The sequence below is a fragment of the Protopterus annectens genome, chromosome 8.part0 (assembly GCF_019279795.1).
Source record: "Protopterus annectens isolate FY-2018-M chromosome 8.part0, PAN1.0, whole genome shotgun sequence".
Lineage (NCBI taxonomy): Eukaryota > Metazoa > Chordata > Ceratodontiformes > Protopteridae > Protopterus > Protopterus annectens.
The window spans coordinates 1,909,120,247-1,909,145,506 of NC_056741.1; the positions used below are offsets into that span (position 1 = coordinate 1,909,120,247).

The window sequence follows — 25,260 nt, forward strand, 5'->3', positions numbered from 1 at the left end:
GATCTACATAGTATTCTTAGATAATGGAAAAAGGATTTGTAATTAGTATTTTCCTTGTTGTTAGTCTTAATTTATGGGATGCTTCATTGGTATTTATAGTTGTTTACAGTGTCCTAATGAAGTTTTCAGTACTATTTTGATAATGTGGGTTTCTAGCCTTATTAAGCAGTTTTTTAAGGAGTTCCTTCTATTACACAGTTTGTATATACCAGTACACCAACAGGACAGCTTATTTTTGTATTTACCACCACATCTGGTTTTGGAAGGGACTGCTAGATCAGTACATTTATCTTAGTGGGCATAATAATCACTTGTGCATCTGGCTGCATAACTGGAGATGACATGGGTAAATTTACAGATTTCATCATACAGCCATATGAGGCTGTCCTTTTTTAAACTATTTAAAGATAGGGTTGTTTGTAATTGAGGAAGAGAAGTTTTGAGAGTAAAGGTAACCAGATTATGGTCAGACTTCATTACTGAAGGACTGAACATAGGAGGGCAGTAGTCAGAGGCCAGGTTTGTGAATACTAAATTGGGAACATTTACACCCCTGTCAGTTTAAGGATGAGCTGCTCCAGGACATTTTGTGTAGCCAGTCCTAGAAAGGCTAGGCATACCCAGCAATGGAAGTGCAGTAGGTCCATTCAAAGATAGCTGAAGTCACCAAGGATTAGAGAGTCATTGCGAGGATTTTATTGTAGTCATCTGGAGCCATGGAGGGTGAGTGACAGTAGGCTAATGCTTGTTAACTGGATTTCACTAAGGTGAGTTGCTGAATAAGCTCACTGGGGGTTGTCTCTAGGCATCCATTTTAAAGGAATATTTTTCTTGATGTACAGAACACTCCATCAACATTACTGCTGGATCTTTAGGTATGGTAGGCACAAAACCTAGGCAAACACGGGGTGCTCTCTAAGGATTTGAATCATGTCTTGGTAACAACACATACATGGAAGCATTCCAAATGCAGAAAATTATCAATGTCAGGCAGTTTAGTGCTAATTCCCCTGGCAATGAGTACAGTCACCTTAATATCATCCAGTTTGGGACTGGGGGTGTTTATCAGGCTAGGTTGCCCATTTGATGAACTCTGTCTATAAAAGGAACAATGGGGGCACCAAGAGCTTTGGACAGTTTGTAGAAGTCCTTGAATGAAAGATGCAGACAGTTATTTGCAAAGGGTGTCCCAGGGTGATACATACTGGAGCCCCCTGGAATGACACCAACAATTCAGCCAGTTGTTGAACCCAATTATGTTCCTTGTATTCAGGCATAAGTCTAGATGAAGGGGGGATTCTCATCAGAACCAGTGCCTTACCCTTATCGGAAGCTAGTGTGGTCTTAAGGAGGACTTTGTGATAGGTCATTTACCCCTACATGGGCTACAATCACATCATAGTCATACTTGCTGAAGGAGGTGGCCTGGAGTACCATAATTATTTCCACTGTCTTGGTTTCTAGAAAACAGCTGATTGTCACCCTGCACTTGTCTAGTCTTGTGAGTGTGGAATCTCAGTTGAACTTGAGGGGTATGCCAACAGAATGCACCCAAAAGTAAAAAGAGTCATGGGTAGCCACACAGACAATAGAGGACAGCTTAATTTTACACTAGTGTCGGATTGTCATGAGTCTGTCTGTCTGTCTGTGGTACATTGACTGAAATTATGAAAACTGGCCTGTTTTTACACTGGAATCTGATTGCCATGAGTCTAACACTAATTCTGATGACATCTCTCACTATCGTCAGAAGAGTCTCCTCTATTACAATTCAAATTTTCAGTCTACGCCCCACAGCAGGCTTGTGATGACAAAAAGAAATGCTTTCAGGCAGCAGCTGCAGGACATCCAAGATAAAGTAGAACAAAATAAGTCAGTACTTGTAATGATGGATCTAATTACTCAAATTGGGACAGGCTGAACATGGGTAGGGCAACAGGAATAGAGAGGGAGAAACCATTCTAGAATTCTGTCTGGCATATGTCTTGAAGGTGGCCAACACACGGCTTGCCGAAAGACAGACAGTCTCTAGATTACATACAACTGTAGTCAAAATGCAACTCAGGTAGATTTATTCCTAATAAGAAAAAGGCACTGGGTCAAATCAAAGATTGTAAAGCTGTCCTCTATGAAACTGCTGGCCCCCAACATAAACTACTGGTGGCAACAATCATCTGAAGCAGTGGTCACAGAAGTCCTTAAGATCAACAGAGACTGGGCTAAAGAGATAGAAACTGACTGGAACAAAAGCACAGGAGATCAAAGAAACACTCAGGGCTCTAGCATCTAAGGAAGAAGAAGAAATAAATGGAGCTCAGTAGTGTACTTGTAGAGGAGGGGAGTGAGGCAACTGCAACAAAGTATTGGGGGTGTGATCAGCCAACACCAATGTGTCTTTAATACAATACCAGCTTTTAAAAGCCAGCACTACACTTTTCATCAAACCTGAGCACTGTAGCACACTATGTGTGGTCTAAACTGCAGCAAACAGTTTGCTACATTTTCTTTTAACTAAAACCTGAGCACTGTAGCTCACCATGGAGGTGGGGTATAAACTGTAACAACTGTTTGCTACAGATTAAAATAAGACTTTTTTTAAATAAAATAAGTTGAAAGAGGGTTGGGGGCAGGACACAGAAACAGGACATGAATGGCTGCGTGCAGGACGGAGGGCAGGTGTGTCATGCATCTGGCCACCTGGTTGGTGTGCCAGTAGAAGGAACTGTGAAGATAGGTGAATGCTGCCAGCCTAGCCAGATACAATTTTATAGATAATCCTATCATTTGTAAATAATAATGTAAGCCACAGGCTTGTTCTCTTAAATGTGAAAAGACTGCATTGGATACCGAACTGCAAAAACGTAACAACACAGCACTCTGCTTTAAGAAAGCTAAGTCAGGCATTTTATGACTGTCTTTGATGTCAAAATTTGGAGCTGATATCTCTGTGGATGAAGGAATTCTGCCTATTGTCTTGAGACCAAGTTAATTGCTAGAATTTGCATGTATAAATTATTTTATTGTTCTGGCTTCCTGACCAGCTGCAAGATCAAGGGCTATTAACCTCTGAAAATCTGTTAGCCTGGGAACCAGAAAGAAATGATGTAATCTGAAATGAATCAGTGGTACTGTGTTATCAATTTAAGAACAGAAAGAATGAAAGCATTAGAGCATTTGTCTTGAGAACATCCATCTCACCAGATCTCTGCCTGTGTCTGTATGTAACTAGGATTTTAGAACTGTGTTTTCTCTTAGATATAGCTAGGAAATAGGAAGATTAGACTAGTTTGTTTTTCTGTGATGTCAGAACTTTTTGATGGCATTATTTTAAGTATTTCTCTGTGATCTCTGAACTCTTGACTAACACTGTGTAGTAAGAAGTATTGTCTTGTGTTTTTATTGTTTATTATTAAATATTTTTAAACCTTTCAACTGTGGCTGTTTTGTGTAGAGATAATTTAAGCTCTAAGAGTACATTGCATATATATATATATATATATATATATATATATATATATATAGTGGTACTGTACTGAGTCACTCCAAATAAGTCTTAATTGTTTGGTTGCACTTACCAGTTGGATAATAATACTGCACATTAATAATTGGACCCCCTTCCTAAGGGCTTTTGAGTAGCTGATAAATATTAGCTGGGTGATGGCAGTGATTTCTACCATATAGTCTGGGTAAAAAGGGCACTGCTGGAGAACCTGTGACAGCCCTCCCCAGGAGTGTCTGTGTGGTTGTATAAACTTTTATCTCAAAGTGTGTGTGTGTCAGCTACTTAGGCACTGGTTGGACAGAAAGGGTGCTGGAGGTTTTAGCTTGCCCACTAGGCTGAGATCTGGACCTTATAGCTGTGCCAGTGGGGAGTCTTATTGGGGACCGGGAGAGAAAGGGAGAAACCAGCCCCAGACTGACTGTAATCTCTGTGAGCTCTTAAGGGAAATTGTACTTTACTGGGTGTGTGTATTTATTATCCTTTCCCTATATGGATGCCCCTCACTGGTGTTAGTGGTGTGGATTGAGGCTCCTTGATTGCTGGGCCAGTGTACGGGCATCACAGGAACATCCATTTTTTTGCACTTTAATGGAAGAGCTGGGGTGAGGGCAGGCTGTAGGTCTAACTATAATATGCCAATCCTTGCGATCGGCTTATAACAGTGAAGTGCTTTTTTTTTTGCTCTTCACTTGAAGAGCTGAGGGCATGGGGCATTGGCTCATAGTTATAATTCTGCCATGTAGATAATCCAGTGCATGCAAAAAATCAAGTAAAATAAAACAAAATATAAAGTAAACTGTCACCACAACACTCGATACGCAGGAAATTTATTATAGCTTCCTAGTACTAGACTTTCACCAATATAGGCTTCTTCAGGCATATAGTCAGCTGATTTAAAACACATGACTTAAATACAAAAAGGAAAAGGTCATGTGAATTCACCTTTAAAGAAGTAATGCACAAAAAAGATTACTACATAGATAAATACTTTACATATACTAAGAATACTAAAAAGTACAAATATCTGCATATAACTAAAAACCATATGTTAAAACTTTTACATCTATCTATATAATAAACTTATTTAATTTTATTTTGTTTATCTTTCAGAACTGGCTTTGTTGTCACACTTTCATTCAAACCAGGTGGACAGTGTGCTTTAAAATGTATTATCCACTTATTTTCAATAATTTCTGTGTGGTTCTTCAGGTCACCAACTCTTAAGCTTTCCTGTATATTATGTAAAATAAAAAAGCAAAATTTGTGAGATCCATCTGTTTGTTTAATATGCCTGTATCCATGAGATAATTAAATAAAATTAAATCAGGACAGTTGTAGTGCTGTGAGCATGCCAGCTACAGGAACCTATAAGGGGTACTGACTGTTTGCACAGGTAGAAATAGTACCATAGTAAAAATAGTTGAGGTCTGGACCTGACCTAGGACATTAATGGTCATTCACTTATGACTTGTACGCTTTTCAAACACTTAAAAACATTCTTCTTTTACTGAATTTCATAGCTCTTATTCAGTTGAGGTTAAAAGGGCTTGTTTATAAAACATATTATGACCTGTCAGTACAAATGTTACATTGTTGCCAGTACTTACTCCAGTTCTGATAAATCAGGACACAGTTTCAAAATTCTACATAGCTTCTCCAACTGGCTTGTTTGAAATTCACAGCTTTGCACACTGCAAAATAAAATGTAACAGTTATTATACAGCATTGACATTTACGACTCACTATGCACTTTAAAGATCACCAAGTCATAGAATAACATGTCCTCCTGAGTATTTGTATCAGCATTTAGCCTGGCTATAAACTGCTGTCAACCCAGCCACATTTAGTCATCTGCTGCTCAACTACTTCAGAACTATGACCCTGTGAAGTGAAGATCTGTCTTTGTGTGGTACTTTCTGTTTACGCCAGTTTAATGAGTTTCATTATTTGTGTATGCTGCCCTTTCTCTAGAATTTGTTTAAACTTTGTTATATTTGCATCTATTATTTCCTGGATGTTTTCTCCTCAGGCCACCAATGAAAATGAGCAGTGTAAACTAGTCGGACTTTCCCGGTTAACTAAAGCAAATAAATAAAATAATTTTGTGTGAGCAGTATGTGAAATAATTTATTTATTTTGCACTGAACTGAATAGGAGATACTTTACTTTTATATTTTATTTTAACTTTTTCTTTTAAATGAAGTACAGATTTGAATTTATGAGATTGTTTTTGGTGAGCTATCTCAGTGAGTGTGGGCCTGTGTTTTGCATGCGTAATATACACATTTTCATTTTAGTTTGTAATAGTATAAATATTATAGATTCAAAGGATTTTTATTAGGAACTATAAAACATCAGAGATGCAGAAAAATATCTGATGACCTCTGAAGGATATAAATAACCACCTGATGACCTTCCAAGAGTATAATTAAGCAAAAAAATAAGTTAACAATGATCAATGAACAAATTCATGTATTGGGTTCATAGTGATGATACATCTCATTTCAATGAGAGCTAACAAGCAGGTTAGCAAGGTACAAGTGGCACACTAGACTAATTTGCCTTGTAAGTTATATCACCTTAACACTCCAAACCCCAATGACATTAATTCTCTATAGTCTACTACACTCTTCTATCACATGTTAGTAGACTAAATGAGTGTTACATCAAATTTTAGACCATTTCAATTTAGACTAACTGAGTCTTAGATGAAACATGACATGCCCATATCTATCTATCTATCCATCTATCTATCTATCTGAAATATAGACATACATATGTGTGCATATGTGTGTGTATGTAGGCAAGTATTAACATAGAATTTGGTGTGGCTTGTTATTTGATAGGTGCATTCCCAGGTGAGTTCTAACCCATAAAGGTAGAAGGCATGAGGCACTTTCACTGAGACAGCATTTTGCAGCTGGAGTTGGGCCTACCAGGAAGAAACCCATACTCTGTTGACATGCTTATAAAATGGATTCTATATTTATTTGGTGGGCTTGCTTAGTGTACATATTTACTTTTTAACTTAATTTAATCTTAAGGGTAATTGAAAGTAAAATAGCTCTTTGTATATTTAATGATGTCAATAAAAAGTTGTCATTAAATACAGATTTAGAACTTTAAAATATTCCCGTCATATATCAGCTTGTATTCTCTCAACCTGTGTTTAATGAAATTATTTCTACAGTAGCTTATATAGTAATTTGTTCTGTCCATGGTGGTTACCATCGCAGAGGTCAAATGCATTAATAATGTCATATAGATTTCTTAGTACAAAATTAAGATCCCAGAAAAGATCCATCTGCCTTCCAGGAGTATGGATATGTAAAACCCCTTTCAAGAACTGCTTCACTTATGGTAGGATTGAAAATGGGAGATCTAAGGGCAGATAAGCAGAAATTCCCTATAAATTAATCTTTATAAAAGAGTAAGTAAGAACAGAGGATAAAAACTTATTCCCTCTATCTTGTTACATACCTACTGCAAAACCAAATGGTCTGAGCCTCAAAAGGGTCCAGGTTCTTGGTTTGGCACCAACTAGAAAATCTTTACCTCTTACCCTTACATGATACTTAAGTAGAAGGTTTCTTTGCCTCCTATAATACCTGCTGCATGTCCTTAGAAAAAGGTGCCTAAAAGGTATTTACAATTTCAACATGCAAGCATTCACTTGAAGAAGTTGAATGTTGGGGTGTATCAAACAATTCCTACCCTGTATAAGTAAGTCAATTATGTTCGGGCATTTGTGGTAATAACCCTTGGCTATTTTCAAAAGAAGGAAGAACCACTGTTGCCAGTGTCAAAATGGAGTCACCACCAATGTTTTTGGAGAATCCTTCTGGATCTTTAGAAGAACCTCCTCCAACAGAGCCTTTCCCAACCCAATAGCTGGTGCAAAACCATGCAATAAAACTGTTACTTACACAACTGTACTATGTTCATCAATCCCATTACTGCAGCAGTCTTTAGGCTATATAGGTTGATTACCAAAGCCTATCCGACATTGGAGGAGGAAAGCTATTGATCCATGAGTCCCTAGAGAATGGTCCTGGCAAAATCAGTGCTGGATCTAGAGAAAGAATCAAGTTTGTAATTCTTTGTAAAGTTAGGTAGAGTCCAACCCTTTCTGATAAGCAGTAAAAAAAAGACAAGGTCCTAATAAATTTGAGCCTTGATACTGCTTGGAACTGGTTCACTATTGCAGGCATAACAAAAGGCAATAGCCAAGGACAACCATCTAGAAATCTGTATTGACATGGGTTGTCCTTTCTTAGCATCAACATAAGAAATAAATAGATAATCAACTTTTCTAAAGAACTTGGTTCTGCCAAGATAGTACCTGAGCTGTCCTCACATCCAGAGTATGTTGAATCTTTTCTCCATGGTTCTGAGGATCAGGATACATCACAGGGAGACTGATAGCCTGATTCAAAGTAAACTCTAAAACAACCTTGGGGATGAATTAGGGATTTGTTCTTAATGATACCCTGTCCATATGGAAGACCAGACAGGGTTCACTCACAATGACAGCTTGCAACTCAGATACTCTTCTTGTAGATTTCAGAGCAATAAGAATAGTTTTCCATATAATGAACCCTCAGTTTGGTTGATGGATAGGTTAAAGCAGAGATGTGGTTAACTCTTCCAGCACAAAGTTAAAATACCTGAAATGAGCCACCCATTTGAGTGGTGGTCTCAGGTGTAACACTCCTTTCAGAAATGTTTCACTAAAAACATAGAAGAAAGTGGAGGATCCATGGGCAGACATGCTGAAATGGTCACAAAATGTATCTTGACAGAGGAGTAAAAAAGGATGGAGGTTAGTATTTCACACAAATATTTTAGCAACAGTGGTACATAATCCTTGACAGGGCCCTGGCATTGGCTTGACACCAACTACAAAATCTCTTCCACTTGTCAATATAAGATTTTCTAGTAGCAGGTTTTCTAGACTTCTTCAGTGCTTGCTGGTTGTCCTCTTAAAGCGCAGCCTAAAAGGTATTAGAATTGAATCATCCAGACAGTTAGCTGCAGATGTTTGAGAGTGTGGTGTGTCAAACTCCACCTGTCTTATACAAGTAGATTCAGTTTATGAGGAAGCTTGTGGTAATTGTCCTTGGTCAGTCCCATAAGAAGGGACAGCCAATGTTGCCTGGGCCAAAACAGAGTCACCACAATTATTTTTGGCGAGTCCTTCTGAATCTTCAGAATTACCCTGGATATCTCTGGAAAGGGTAACAATGGGTAAAGGAATATTTCTGTTCACGGGAATGAAAAAGCTTCTGGTTTCCAGGATTGTCTGCATGCAGTCCTTGATCAGAATCTGTCGAGTTGTCTGTTTTTGAAAGAAAGCAAGCAAATCTACATGAGGAATTGCCCACAACTGAATGCATTCGTAGAAGATCTCTTTATTCAATTTCCATTCAACTGCTAACTGGTCTGCCACTATGTTTTGCACTGACAGAAAGTAAGATGCTTGGAGGGTTGAATAGTGCTGAACAGCTAACTCCCAAGCCATCATATTTAGCCTGAATAGGGGGCAAGAGCTTGTGCACCTATGCTTGTTGATGTACCACATCACTGTGATGTAATATGTAATCATATGAAGTAGTCCTGGGGACCATAGATAATGAAAGTACTTTAAGGCATGGATCATGGCCAGCATCTTTTATGTTCATATTTATATACTTTGATCTGTCTGAAAAATTCCAGAGGCCTTGCACCATTGCTTCTGTGGAAACTGCCCCCCAAGCAAAATCTGAGGAGTCTATAGTTACTGACTTGGAGACAGAGCAGAAAAGGGGAGACATATATTTATTTGTATTTGTAGTTTCCACCAGTGCAGTTTCTTTTTTATACAAAGCCAAAAATTGGTATCTGAAAATCCTGATATCACTATATCTTTCTCAGGTGTAGCCTGATGAAATGAATCACTGAAATTACAGAAGCTATAAACCCCACAATCCTTATAAAAACTCTGGCTGAATTGATAAATCCAGGAAGGTTTCCACATAAAAATCTACATTTTCCTGTTTCAAAATGCATTTTGCTGAAGAACGTCTATATGGCATCCTAGAAAGACAATCCTGCATGACATGGTCAAGGAAGATTTCCTTATGCTTTTCTGGAATCCTAGATTGGTCAGAAGAGATGACACCCATATTAAGGACTCTTAACATCTGGGAGAAGACTTTACAATGATAAGTCATCCAAATAAGGAAAATGTAAGCACCATTCAGTCTACGATGAGCTATGACTGGCACTAGATGCCTTGTAAAAACTTTTGGAGCAAGAGAAAATACAAAGGATAATGCAGAAAACTGATAATATGACTCAGACACAGAACATTTTAGAAATGCCCTGAAGTCATTAGCTATGGGAATGTTATGGTGTGCATCTTTCAGGTACAATATTACCATAAAGCTTCCCCGGGGAATGAGAGGTAACAGATTCTGAAGGGTGAGCATCTTGAATTTTGGAACTTTCACATACAGATTTAGGAAGGAAAGATCTAGAACCGGTCTCTGGTAGCAGAAACATTCTGTAATAGAAGCCTTTGCCCCTTTGATTTAATGGTACTGGCTCTATGACTCCTATGGTGAGTATGTGCTGAAGAACCAGAGAAAAAAATTCTGTTTGGTTCAGAAGGTGGGAAGGAATTTCGATGAAAGGAGGTATTTGTATCCAGTGACAACTGTATCCCTTCTCCTTCTCAACCACCTTTAATACCCATGAGTCTGCCGCAATCTATTGCCAATTTGGAAAGTACAGAGCCAGTTATTTGGACAGGTTTTGAGGGATTCAAGTAGGAGGGAAAGGGGAGGAGGGGATGCTGGCATAGTAATTTTGAATTTGTAGACTGTCCATTTTTGAAAAGGATTCTTGTTTCCTATTGTTTCCCTCAAACCATCTTTTTTTGTTTCCAGGTTTGGTCTCAGAAAGCAGGGATTGCTTGTTTTGATACTTAAGAATGAAAGACAGTCTGGGAGATTTGTAAGGGAGGTAGCTGAAAACATTTTAGAAACTCTCTGAATTAATTTCTCTTGCCCATCAAATTGTTTGAGGACCAGAATAGAAGAAGAGGTCATAGACAGAGTATCGGCATAATCAAACACACCCCTTAAGTAGGGGTTAGATACTTGGGAAATGTTGGAAACAACAGAATTCAGATAAGCACTACCTTCAGCTGGGAAGACCGATAGCTAGGTCTCTAAAACTTTCTATTCAAAAAATGCAGTATTTATCCTGGCAATAATTTGAGAAAAACAAGAAGATGGCCACACACTGATTCACAGCATAACTTCAGCTCTTCCAGTGCGAAAATAGAAACTTAGAAAAAAAAAAGAGTGCCATTGAAAAAAATGGTAAAATTCAGTTAATGGCTAGTAAATACATTGCCTGGATGCCAGCAAATAAGAGATTTTGAAAACCTGAAAGAAAATCAACTACAAAAGGTTAAGAGAAAACAAGGATTCTGCAGCTGTTCAGAAAAAAGCATTTCAAGTTTCAACTTTGGTTCAAGAGATGGCTTTCAGTAATTTAGAGGAAAAAATAAATCAAATTAACTCAGAGGTGATTAAAATAAATAAAACATTAAAAGAATATGTCAATTCAAGCAACAAAAGGATGGAATAATTAGAAGAAGCTTTCACTAGCCATTCAGATGAGCTTATAAAACTGCAAAACTCAGAGGTCAATGTGAAGAAAAGGCTGGCTGAATACGAGGTTTTTCAAGAATGCCTGTTTAAAAAATAGTACAGTTGGAAGACAGAGCACAGAGAGAAAACTGAGATGTTCTGCTGTACCAGAGAAACTGGAAGAAACTGACTATATTAATTTTATGAAAGCACAAATAAGTAACTGGACTGGTGTTGCACAGCAGAATTTGTTAAATGAAAGGGTAAATTGAGTGTATGCTCCAAACTTGGCCATAAGAAAGCAGCCAAGACTATATTAGTAAAGGTGCAATCATACCAGCAGAAAGAATTGATTAAGACAAAACTGTGCAGAAGAGCAAAGTATTAAAAATTGGAGACAACAGAGCGGCTGTCAAAAATAATTATTCACTGTACAGCAACCAGGCAGAAGCAAAATTATACCAGCAATCAGAGAATGCCAAGAGGCAGGTGTGAGATTCAAGCTGCAGTATCCAGTTGTTTTCAAAGTGTTTTTCCTGGTGAATCATTTTGATGCAGAACAGACTAAGAAGGAAATAAAGTTTACCCCAAAAATGTGAGTTAGCAAGCAGAAAGGGACTCTACTTCTCATTCTTCTGATTGTAAGGTTCATAGTGATACTTTGTCTGTGAAACCTTTTCTGACGTTCCAAAAGAAAATGCTTGAGAGACAGAACAAAGTATAGGATTTGACAAGAATCAGCAGTACATTGGACTTGAACCAGAGTCGGGTGTTCAGAGATGGAGATGGAGATGAACAGGAAGAAGACCAGCAGCTCTGAAATTAGTGAATAAATGGAAGACTATAAAGCATCTTATCACATTTGTGAAACATGGTTTTGTAGGAAAAAGTGGCTGAAAAGCACTGGACTTTTGTTCATAAGTTCATAGCTAATTACTAGGCTAGCTGTCTTAATGGGCCATTATAAGCTTAGCCAATTACCCTCCCAAAGGTGAGAATCAAACAATGTACTTTGTGTCTGTGAGTCAAACACCTTAACCATTATATATACCCCTAACTTTGTTAAACTTGTAGGTGGACTGTAAAGCATATACCACAGTTTATATCATTAATGTTTAGAAAAACACTAAATGAGGGAAAACTATCTATAAATAAAACAAGTTTTGTTTTTATTAGTATGTTTACAAAACATTTCATGATATAAACTGCATGTTATACACAGTAAAACAGTTTTCTCTAGTGTGTGGTCAAGGGTATCTTAAATGTGGGGGGAGTATTTTCATTGACTGTTGTATGTGTTAAAAATATTAAAGTAAATAAGTACTTTAGTTGTAAGAAATATAAATTTTACATATAATGAGAAAAACGCTGGACAAAAGCAAGTTTAATGTTCATATACTGTGATCCTGGGCTGCTGGGTGGGGGTAAGATGTAAAAGTGCACTGATTACATTATCTGTAGAATTAGGATATTTTGTCTTTTTGTTTTACAAGGGTGAATGTCTAGATTACTGCTTTTTACTTAAGCTGCAAAAAGGCATCTTTGTAAGCATGCAATCTTTAAAATAAGACAAAATAATGAAAGCTATGAAAATGCTAAGTTTCTTAAAACAGCAAATATATTAGCTTATTTTCCACTAGCAAATGTTCAGTGGAGCAGAGATGTCTACAGGTGAGGGCAGCTGCACATTCTTTTTCTGAATGAAATTTACAAAGACTTATTACTGAGTACATTTCCATGGGGACACGCTGTCTGCAGGTGCAAGTAGTTAATCTCGAAAATTCTGAGTATTCTTTGTTGAGGAAAATGCAAAATTTAAAGGTACAATGGCATGCAGTTCCATGAAAAAATTAAGCTTGAAATTATGGGAAGTGAATAAGAGTTGACAACCCCACTAGCAGCATTACTTTAATGCATTTAATACAGTCGCGCAAAATATAGTTTTATTTAAAGAAAGCCAGTGCATAATTTTTTAGGGCTAAAAGGTAATGTTTTCTAAAAGAATACAAGTTGTTTTTTATACTTGGTAGGGGTAGAGAGATAAGAAAAGAACAGTCAGCAATCAGTGTAAGTGTGAAAACAGACTGTAGCATGCATTTTAGCACAGAAAACCTTAATTGTAGGTTTGAAAATTTCTATTGGGGCAGCCATAAATTTGGGTCAATTCTTTCCTTCTGAAGGGTTAAACTTCATGTTTTGAAGATGTCCATGATTCTGTGTGTTTGCACCAAGTTAATAGGGGATGGGGGTGTTTTGTGTTTAGTTTTTTGTCTGAGGATTTTCATTAAAACAATAAGTCTTGGAAATTGTGACATAGGTTCAAATGGAGATAAGAAACAATTGTACAGAAGATCAGCCTGACAAACATTACTATATGCATGCAATAAAAAGCTGGAAATTCACATTAAAAAAAAAACTGTCACATACAATAGGTGAGAACAATAGTTTTTTTATTATGATGGCTATTTTGACCATATTATCCTGGAACATGAACAGCTTTTCAGGTATCAATAAAAAGGAGAGTATTGAATTATACTAAGAAATGCTGGTGCAAATAGCAATGTTGCAAGAGACACAATTAAAAAGATTTTAAATTTAAATCTGTAAATTTGACAAACTTGAGAATAGATATTCAGCAATATATGAGGGACAAAGAAAAATGGGAATAATTATTCCAATTGCTAGAGGGGCTCCAATAGTGATAGAAGAGGGGAAAAAAGAAAAATGATAGATTTGTGATAGTAAGGGGGTAGTTTATATTCCACTCAAAACTGCTTTTATGAAGCTTAAGAAATATTTGGGAGAAATAATCAGCTTTCAGCATTGAATATTATTTATAGGTGGGGACTACAATTTGATTTGCAAAAGCGAGGATGCATCAGGTGGACTTAGAAGGGACAACATAACAAAGGAGGGCAGAGTTCTGAAGAACTATGAAAATATTTGGTATGGAAGATCTGGATTCAATAGTAGGAACTCAGAAAGAATTTACATATTATTCCCCAAGGTACAATAACTGGGCAAGAAAAGATAGAAATTATATTTCACAGGAACGTATGCATTTAATTGAAAACTTTGACATACATCCAATAACTATTTCTTATCATGCAGCAATAAAAAACAAGATAAAATGCAGGGTAATGAAGTAAAAATAAGACACTGGTGCTGTCTACCTACTTGTTAAAAAGAGAGGAATTGTTAGTGAGATTGTTCAAGAGTTATTAGGAAAGATAGAAATATCTTATCTTCAGAAGTTATAGTTAGTGACTGGGCTAAAATGAAAATGAAGTGTATATAGGGCTGAAATAAAAGAAAGAGATATGGTTAAGAAGTGATAAGAAATTACTAAGAGGGTTTTACAAAGGTTAAAGTATCGCAGAATAAGGGGAATCTCACAGAACAAGAGGAGGAGCAAATGCAGAGTGTTAAAGCAAAAATAAGGGATTATCTGGATAATATGCATGTGTTCAGAAAGACTGTAGTTAAGCAACTTGTGAAGATATGTGAAGGCTGCCAGCCTAGCTAGATAGAATTTTGTAGACAATTCTGTCATTTGTAAATATTAATATAAGCCACAAGCTTGTTATCTTGAATAAGAAAATTGTATTGGATGTTGAACTTCAAAAATGTAACCACATTGCACTCTGCTGGAGGAATGCTGATAAGTCAGGCATTGTATAATTGCTTGATCCCAAAACTCAGAGCTGAGTTATCTGGATGAAGGAATTCTTCCTATTGCTTTGAGACCAGAGTTAATTGCTACAATTTACATGTATAATGTTGTTTATTGGTGTGTTTCCTGACCAGGTGCCATCTTACTAAGAAATGTAAATGTAGAGTTTCTGTCAGCCTGGCAACTAGAGAAGTGTTTAGAATAATGTAATCTAAAATGAGTCAGCAGGATGTATTATCAATTTAAAGGACCTTCTCAGAGAAAGAGAGAGAGCATTTTGTATTTGTCTTGAGAACATCTAACTTACCAGAACTCTGCCTGTGCTCTGTATGTAAGTAGAATCTTAGACTGTAGTGTCTGTCTTAGAAATAGCTAGGAAATAGGATGATTAGAATAGTTGTTTTCTGTATTGATGTCAGAACTATTCTACTGTATTATTTTAAGCATTTTCCTATGATCTCTGAACTCTTGACTAGCACTGTGTAATATGAAGTATTGTCTTCTGTTTTTATTATTTATTATTAAATATGTTAAAGCTTTCAAAACTGTGGCTGTTTTGTGTAGAGATAATTTAAGCTGTAGAGTATATTGCATGTATATAGTGATACTGGCAAAGCCACTCCAATAGGCCTTAAAATGTTCTGGTCACAGTTACTAATTGGATAATAATATTGCACAATAATACTTTGACACCCTTTGATAAGGGCCTTATTAGTAGCTGATAAGTAAAGGTCCTGGTGACAGTGATTACTACCTTATAGCCTTGACAAAAGGGGGCATAGCTAGGGAACCTGTGCCAGCCTTCCCCAGGAGTGTATGTTTGGTTGTATATAAATTATATCTCAAAGTGTGTGTGTGTGTGTGTGTGTGTGTGTGTGTGTGTGTGTGTGTGTGTGTGTGCGTGTGTGCGTGTGTGTGTCAGCTACTTGGGCAGGGACATGAAGCACTGATTGGACAGAGAGAGTGCTAGAAGGACTTGGCTTGGGACCCAGGCTAAGGATCCCACTCTATAGCTGTGCCACTGGGGAGTCTTATTAGGGATCTGGAGAGAAAGGGAGAAACCAGCCCCAGACTGACTGTGATCTCTGTGTGCTCTTAAGGGGAAATTGTACTTTACTGTGTGTGTATTTTTTATCCGTCCCAATGTGGACGCCCCTCATTGGTGTTACTGGTGAGGACTGTGGCTCTTTGACTGCTGGGCCAGTGCATGGGCATCACATATTAATTGGTGTCAGTGGTGGTATTTCCACACCACATATTAATTAGTTGGCACATACTAATTGGCTTGTAGTGGTGTGGATAGTGAATTCCTGTAGCTTGTGTACAGTGATCACTGAAGGTGTTTTGTACTCTAAATCAGCCATGCAGTGAATATTCAGAGTTCATATCACAATTGTTTTATTTCTTTTGTTAGCTTAGTTAGTCAGGGCGAGCAGACAAGCATGTAAGCCGAGAAGTATGGCAAGCTGTCAAGGAGCCAGTTGGCTGAGATGTGGCAGGCTAAGGGACTGGTGCATGGAAACCTGATAAGGTAGAAATTATTGCAGCTTTGGTCACAGCTGCATCAGAAAACAGCAATCAGGAGGATGTGATGATGTACAACAGTCAGAGTATGGACAGCTCAACCTTTCTGCAGAAGATTTAAAAATCCATCTGGAGCTAAAGAGACTTGACTTGGAGGCCAGGCATTTGGAAACAGAAGCAGCAGAGAGAGACTGAGACATCTACAGGCTGAGGAGAATGAGAAACTACTACGCCTGTAAGCTGAGGAGAAGGAAAGGCAGAGGCAGCATGAAAAGGAGATGCTGACTCTTTGCCAGAGTCATGGAGATAATGGGAAAGGGAGTAACTAGACCCCTGAAGCACAAAAGGTCAGTAAAGTTCTTCTGCAGTTTACAGAGGGGGATAATTTTGATAGTTTCATTCATATGTTTGAAAGGGTATGTAAACAGTATGATGTTGACCAAAGGCTTTGGGTACGGTTCCTGACCCGCTTACTCCATGGTAAAGCTGTAACTATTGACTGTTTTAATTATACTGCCATTAAGAACTATTTGCTAGAATTTTTTAAGCTAACACCTGAAACTTATAGGAAAAAGTTTCCTGAGCATAGACACCTGGCAGATGAAAGTGTGTGTGAATATGTTGCTGAACTGAGCACTTATTTTTGTAGGTGGGTGAGTGGATGTCAGGTCACCACTTTTGAAGGGCTGACAGACCTTTTGGTGAGGGAACAAGCCCTTACCGCTTTGTTTGAGGACATGAGGATCTGGTTAGCTGATAGACAATGTGTTTCTTCACATGAGTTGGGGAAGAAAGGAGACCTATAACTAGCAAGCGGAGCATCCCTGCACAGGAAAAGAACCCACAGTACTGCTCATGGGACTAAAGGAACCCATGGTGGGCAGCCCAGACTGCCCCAACCAAATTTGGCAGTAGCAGGGGAAGCCACTCTTCCAGGTACACCACCAGGACCTAGGGTTAAATGTTTCGAATGCAACCAGTTGGGCCATGTGGCAGACAGATGTCCACAGAGGCAAAGTGGGGAACAAAAGGTGAGAGAGCCAGTAAGTGGGAAAAACAAAATGCCAATAGTAGGTTGTCTTGAGACCACAGGGATACAGAACTACCATACTGCAGATGTCCTGATAGGGAAGGATTTTTATGAGGCAGTACCATGTGTTTATGCAGCAACATGAAGTCAGGCTTCAAGGCAAGCATTTGGGTCTAGTAGCCTGGGGGAGACCCAGTCAGACTGCATACTTGCAGCTGGGACTGGTGAGGTGGTTATTTCAGGGAGGGAGCTAGTCTGTAGCAGTGAGACTGGAGGTGAGCCACGGCTCCTTGTGGGTACTGATGTTACCTTGGACAGAGTGGCTGCAAAGGTAAAGGTGAGTAATAGTACCTGGGCTGACAGTGAGGCACTGCTGTCAGAGGATACCAGGCTTCCTGTGGAAGAAGAGTTGGGAAAGATTAGAAAGAGAGAGTTGAGACAGGCTCAGCTCTCAGACCCTATATTGCAAGGCCTGAGGCAGGTAGCTAGTGAGGCACCTGACTCTCAAGGGAAGGGGGAATCTGTATACTAGGACAAAGGGTTACTATATAGAGAGTGAACCCTGAGGGAGGGCTAGAAGGTGAGAGAATACAGCAGTAGGTAGTACCTGGAGAATATCACCTGGTGCTTCTATCCATAGCCCATGATATTCCCTTTGCAGGCCATATGGACATAAAACATACAAAGAGACGTATTATACAGAACTTCTATTGGCCTGGAATTTACAGAGATGTAACAGGGTACTGCAGGACCTGTGAGCAGTGCCAAAAGGTAAGCAAGGCAGGAGACAAGGTGAGAGCTTCTTTGATGCCTTTGCCTATGACTGAGGAGCCATTTCAGAGGGTAACTATGGATATTGTGCAGCCTCAGAGTACCCCAAGTTCCACAGGGAAAAAGTATATCCTAGTGGTAGTAGATTATGCTACAAGATACCCTGAGGCAGTGGCTTTGTCCTCCATTGAGGCAGAAAAGGTGGCAAATGCTTTGTTAGATATTTTCAGCAGGGTAGGTTTCCCAAACGAAATACTGACTGACAGAGGTGCCAATTTCATGTCAGACCTAGTACTGTGGAGTGAAGCACCTGAAGACCACCCCCTACCATCCTCACACTAATGGTCTTGTTGAGAGGTTAAGCTCTACAATCAAGTCCATGCTACGGGCATTTGCAGACCAGTTTAAGTGGGAGTGGGACAAATATTTGCCCCATCTGTTGTATGCTTACACAGAGGCTCCCCAGGAATCCATAGGTTTTTCACCCTTTGAGTTGCTGTATGGGCATAGGGTGAGGGGACCTCTAGATTTCATTTGTGATGAGTGGGAAGGTGAGCGTGAATCCCACAAGGAGTCTGTTGTGGCATATGTCCTATACCTCAGGACAAGGCACAGGGAACTCATGAGCTTGACCCAGGAGAACCTTGAAGAAGCCCAAAAGCAGATAAAGTTCTGGTATGACAGGAATGCTTGAGCTAGAGAGTATGCTGTAGGGCAACAGGTAATGGTTCTCATTCCTGTCAGCCACAACAAGCTGTAAGCAGCCTGAGAGGGGCCCTACAAGGTGGTAAGAAAGTTAAGTGATGTTAACTACATGGTGGAACTGCTAGGCAGGAGGCAGGGGCACAAAGTGTACCATGTTAAGATGATGAAACATTACCATGATAGAAAGACCCTTGTGCTGAGTATTTGCAGTGGATTGCAGGAGGAGTCTGAGGGAGATCTGGTGACTGATCTCCTCAGTGAGGCTCGGACTGACACCTCAGTGGAAGGGGTAACAATGTCCCAACAGCTATCTCCTACCCAGGTACGAGAAATCCAAGCAGTGTTATACGGTTTTAGGAGCATGCTCACTGAGAAAACAGGGTGCAGCACCAGGTGGATACAGGACACCAAAGGCCTATTAGGCAAGCCCCTTATAGGGTGGCTGAGAGAGTCAAACAGACTCTGAGGGAGGAGATACAGGAGGTGTTGGAATTAGAGGTAATTCAAGAGTCCAACAGTCCCTGGGCCTCCCCAGTGGTGCTGGTTCCAAAGACGGATGGCAGAACCAGGTTCTGTGTGGACTACAGAAAATTAAAAAGTCACACAGAGTCAGATGCTTACCCCATGCCTAGGACAGATGAGGCTCTTGAGCAGCTGGGTGGGGCTAAGGGTCTTACAACCATTGAGCTTACTGCAGGTGCCCTTGACTCCCAGTGCTAGAGAGGTCAGCCTTTGTGACTCATTTTGGCTTGTATGAGTTCACAAAGATGTCCTTTGGGATGAAAAATGCCCAAGCAACATTCCAGAGGTTGGCAGATTATATCCTAGCAGGAGCAGGAGGGTTTGCTCTTGCTTACCTAGATGATATTGCTATCTACAGCCATTCCTGGCTATAGCACCTTAAACATGTTAGGGAGGTGCTGGGTAGACTACAGAGGACAGAGTTGACCATTAAGCCCAGCAAATGTCAGGTGGGTATGGCCGAGGTCTCCTACCTGGGACATAGAGTGGGGAGTGGTAAAATCAGGCCAGAACCTGCCAAAGTGGAAGCCATTCAGGCATGGCCTGCACCTGTTACCAAAAAGCATGTGAGGGCATTCTTTGGGACAGCAGGGTACTACAGAAAGTTCATCTCCAGTTATAGTACCATAGCTGCTCTGCTCACAGACCTAACAAGGAAGAACAGGCCAGATAAGGTAGTGTGGACCACAGCATGTGAGCAGGCATTCCAGAAGCTTGAAGAAGCTTTGGGAGGACCCCCTGTGTTAGCCAGTCCAGATTACAGCAAAGATTTTGTTGTGGAGGTGGATGCTTCAAATCATGGGGTGAGGGCTGCACTTAGCCAGATTTCTTCAGTGGGAGAAGAGCACCCAGTGGTTTATCTCAGTTATAGGCTCCAACCCAGGGAGGAATGCTATGCATCTGTAGAAAAGGAATGTCTAGCCATAGTGTGGGCACTGCATAAACTTCAGCCTTATCTGTATGGAAGAAAATTCACTGTAGTGACAGATCACAATCCCCTAACATGGTTAAACAGAGCCAGCCAGCAAAATGGCAAGTTGCTAAGCTGGAGCCTAGGGTTGAAAGCATATGATATGTCAGTGCAGCACCACAGTGGGAGTAACAATGCCAACGCAGATGGGCTCTCAAGACAGGGAATGGGTTAAGGTATACTCAGATAAACCTAACCCTCTCATGCAATGTTTCTGAAGAGTCACTTGAAAAACTAGCTTGAGTTCTCTGGGGGAAAGATATGTGAAGATATGTGAAGGTTGCCAGCCTAGCTAGATAGAATTTTGTAGATAATTCTGTCATTTGTAATTAATATAAGCCACAGGCTTGTTCTCTTAAATAAGAAAATCATATTGGATGTTGAACTTTAAAAATATAACCACAGTGCTGTCTGCTGGAGGAAAGCTATTAAGTCAAGCATTGTATAATTGTTTGATCTCAGAACTCGGAGCCGAGATGTCTGGATGAAGGAATTCTTCCTATTGTTTTGAGACCAGAGTTAATTGCTAGAATTTACATGTATAATGTAATTTATTGCTGTGTTTCCTGACCAGGTGCAAGCTTACTAAGAAATTTAATGTAGAGTTTCAGTCAGCCTGGGAACCAGAGAATTGTTAAGAATGATGTAATAAAATGAGTCAGCAGGATGTATTATCAATTTAAAGGACTTTCTCAGAGACAGACAGAGAGCATTTTGCATTTGTCTTGAGAATATCCAACTCACCAACACTCTGCCTGTGCTCTGTATGTAAGTTGGATCTTAGACTTTAGTGTCTCTCTTAGAAACAGCTAGGAAATAAGAAGATTAGACTAGTTGCTTTCTGTACTGATGTCAGAACTATTATACTGTATTATTTTAAGCATTTTTTTGGGATCTCTGAACTCTTGACTAGCACTGTGTAGTGAGAAGTATTGTCTTGTGTTTTTATAATTTATTATTAAATATATTTAAACCTTTCAACTGTGGCTGTTTTGTGTAGAGATAATTTTAGCTCTAGAGTACATTGCATGTATATAGTGATACAGGTCAAGGCTCTCCAATAACCATTAAAAAGTTTTGATCACACTTACTAATAGGATAATAATATTGCACAGTAATAATTGGACACCCTTTGATAAGGGTCTTATTAGTAGCTGATAAGTAAGGGTCCTGGTGGCAGTGATTACTACCTTATAGCCTGGGGAGAAGGGGCACAGCTAGGGAACCTGTGGCAGCCTTTCCCAGGAATATCTGTGTGGTTGTATATAAATCATATCTCAAAGTGTGTGTGTGTGTCTATGTGTGTGTGTGTGTGTGTGTGTGTGTGTGTGCATGTCAGCTGCTTGGGCAGGGACACAAAGCAATTTTTGGACAGAGAGAGTGCTAGGAGGACTTGGCATGGGACCCTGGCTAAGGACCCCACTCTATAGCTGTGCCAGTGGGGAGTCTTAGTGGGGATCTGGAGAGAAAGGGAGAAACCAGCCCCAGACTGACTGTGATCTCTGTGTGCTCTTAAGGGAAATTGTACTTTACTGTGTGTGCATTTTTTATCCTTCCCAATGTGGACACCCTTCACTGGTGTTAGTGGTGAGGACTGAAGCTCCTTGATTGCTGGGCCAGTGCACGGGAGTCACACAACTATTTTCTAATGACAACTCCAGAGCACAAAAAACTTTAGCACAACTGTTGAGGTTTTAGAAATATTATGGAAATTTTATGAGATAGACGAGGCATAACAACTAATAGTTAAGATAGGAGATCATGAGATAAAAACAGTGATGTATAATCAATCTTTCGAACGTCTCCAGGAATAGGGTTTATATCAGAATATCGAAGTTTCAAAACTTCGAATCTGATATGGTCGACACCATATGATCGAAGTCTTGAAACTTCTAATCTTTTAATAGAGATCTCCGTACAGCACGGAAAGGGAAGATTTCCCTTTTCTGCACTGTAGTGCAATCTCAGAGTTGGTATATTTAAATAGCGGGGGAGCCTGGGGGGCTTGCCCCCCTGCTTAGAGCATTTAAATGGTTTGTTTTTGTAGGTTGTTGTGTTTTATTACATTTTCAATGTTTCAAGACTTTGATGATATGGTGTAGACCATATCAGGTAGAAAGTTTTGAAACTTCAATAATGTAATATAGACCCTCCAGGAATAGATAATATTCCTGTGGAAGTTTGGAAATTAGGAGAAAAGAACATGATAAAAGATCTGGAAGATTTTAACAGTTTTTTAAAGGAGGGGAAATACCAACATATTGGAAGAAAGATCTTGTGGCCATTGTACCAAAAGATGGCAAAGACCCTTCAGACCCAGCTTCATATAGACACATTTCACTTTTAAAACATGATTATAAAGTGTTTATGTCTATACGAACTAAAAGAATGGCAAAGGTGTTGCCAAAATTTCTAGATGTGGATCAGTGTGGTTTTGTGATAAGGAGGCAAACATCTGACAACATCAATACAACAATGATGATCCAGAGGGAAACAGAATGTAAGAAAATACCTCTGTTTTTGGTGGGTCTTGATGCAGAGAAAGCATTTGCAGAGTAAGCTGGGATATTAGGAGTAGGGCAATGGAAGTATTTGCATTCCCTGATACAATAATAAGGTTAATTAGAAGGATATATGAAGGATCAGCGGCATGTATTAAAGTGAATCCTTTTATAAGCTGTGCTTGAACAGAGGAACCATGGAGGGGTGTCCTATTTGCCCTGTGTTATTCGACTTACATTTAGAGGCATTGGCAAAGAAAATAAGACACTCAAAAATACAGGGATATAATTGGTATGGTAATCAAGAAAAGTTGGCTTTATTTGCAGATGATATTTTGTACCTGATAATTCCAGAAAATGGGAATTGTAGTGTTGTGCAACATTTTCAGACGAACCAAGTCTAGTCACAATACAAAATTAATGAAGATAAAACAAAAAATATAGCTGTAAATTATGTACCCACACATGAACTGGTTCAGCAATACCCATATTTATGGGGACATGATAAGATGAAGTATTTAGAAGTATGGATTAAAAAGGTTTCTGTTATGGCAGCTAAGGAAATGCAGGAATAAACTAAACAAAAAAATAAAAAAATTGAGAAACTGGAAACTCTTATTGATAGATATGGATAGTAAGATGTAAACAGTGTAAATGTTTTTAGTCCCATTAGTCTTGCATATAGCTCAATCAAACTTTTAGCAACCTGAGGAGAAGTTGTGAATAATAATTAATAAAGAATTGAAGAAATTTATCTGGGAGGGAAAGAGAGCAAGAGTTAAGTAGGACAGATTGAACCTTTCAACAGAACAAGATGGTTTAGGTTTACCTAACTTGAAGGGATATTCTACAGCTACACAGTTAAGGTTTGCATACATAACTTAAGCTGACAGTTATAACTCAGAATGGAAAGGGATGATGATGAAAGCAAGGGGAAAGTTCAAGAAATAGAGGGAGATTGGGATTTTGTATGCAGATCCTTTAGGAGAATAATAACAATGATAGGTAATATTATATTAATAAAATAGCAGAAAATATGCTAATAACTAAGCCAACATGAGAATGGAGAAAGGAAATTTTCCCAATAGGGATGTTTATAAGTAGGGATACAGAAAATAGGCAAGAAGGGGTTGGAATCTACTGGAAAAACCTGGCAAAGCAGCCAAGATATTGGGAGCAAATAACTCATTCAGGAGATGTAATAGAGTGGAAACAGGCCAAGAAGACATTTGGATTGCAGGCTAGAGACCACCTTCCCAACCAGGCCTTGATCTTAAAGTACAGGCAAAGATAAATGGATAGGGGGATTTTAAGTGAAAGACCTACTCTGGTAGAGTTTTTAGTTGACTCTAGAATGGTAGCAGCTGTTAAAAGGGGATAATTAGTAGGGAATTTTAAATATTGCATGATAACTGCAAGAATCAATCATAGGAAGTTAGAAAAGATTGAGAAGAGAGAATGGAAAAGCAATTTACCAGAAAACAATGGGAAGACATATATATATATATATATATATATATATATATATATATATATATATATATATATATATATATATATATATATATATATATATATATAGGCTCCATGGTATACAACCACATTCAGAAGGTTTAGGATCTTTGCTTTAAAATGTTTGCATAGGTATTTTTACCCAAGCACACTTCAGAGAATTTTTCCACAAGTAGACAGCAAATGTTGGATGTGTGACAGAGAAGAAATACGTAACTGGAACATATGTTTTAGGAGTGTGATGAGTTGGAGATTTTAAACAATTACATACAGAGTACTCTATCAGAAATATTGGATCAGCAAATGGCTGTAATTAAATCATTTTTTTGAAATGGGATAGAGGATCTGCATTTCCAAGACATAGTAAGGCCTTATTAAATTTAATTCTGCTGACTGCCAAAAAAGCAATTACTAGAAAATGGAAATCAAAGTATACACCAACTATGTTTGAGGTGCTGAATATAATGAAAGAGAAAAAAAATCAGGAAGAGGAATCTTTAGAAAAAGGGAAAGAGCAAATTACATAGAAGCAAATGGAAATTGTGGGAACAAAACATGCATAATAATGTTCAGGTGGAGGAGGAGTGAGTTTTAAGGGAAGGTAGGAATTCAAGTTTTGTAATGATGGACTGAAGATTGTAGCAAAGAAAACATATGCGATGTATATTGTATTTACTTGTAAAACATTAAAATGGTTTGTTTTCTTTTCTGTTTATGTATATTTCCCAATGACTTAAGTGATAAGTTAATATAGGTGTTTAAAAATTATTTTGAGAAAAACAAAATTCCTTCGAAGGAGGTTGTGAAAACCAGTTTTTCAGCATTCAAGTTTTAGACTTGATAATAGGAAGGAGAGGAAGTCCTACTAATATCTATGTCAGAATCATCTGACATGTCTTCCTCAGAAATA

At 38.7% G+C, this 25,260-nt stretch overlaps 1 protein-coding gene across 1 annotated transcript in view; it reads right to left on the minus strand.

Moving 5' to 3' along the window:
* Window positions 1-25,260, minus strand: part of LOC122808584 (protein NLRC5-like) — an 849,388-nt gene that overhangs the window by 15,446 nt on the left and 808,682 nt on the right. Inside the window, exon 17 of the mRNA XM_044079540.1 lies at window positions 5,110-5,193. Within this exon, the coding sequence (XP_043935475.1) occupies window positions 5,110-5,193 (84 nt within the window). The remainder of the gene's footprint in view (window positions 1-5,109; window positions 5,194-25,260) is intronic.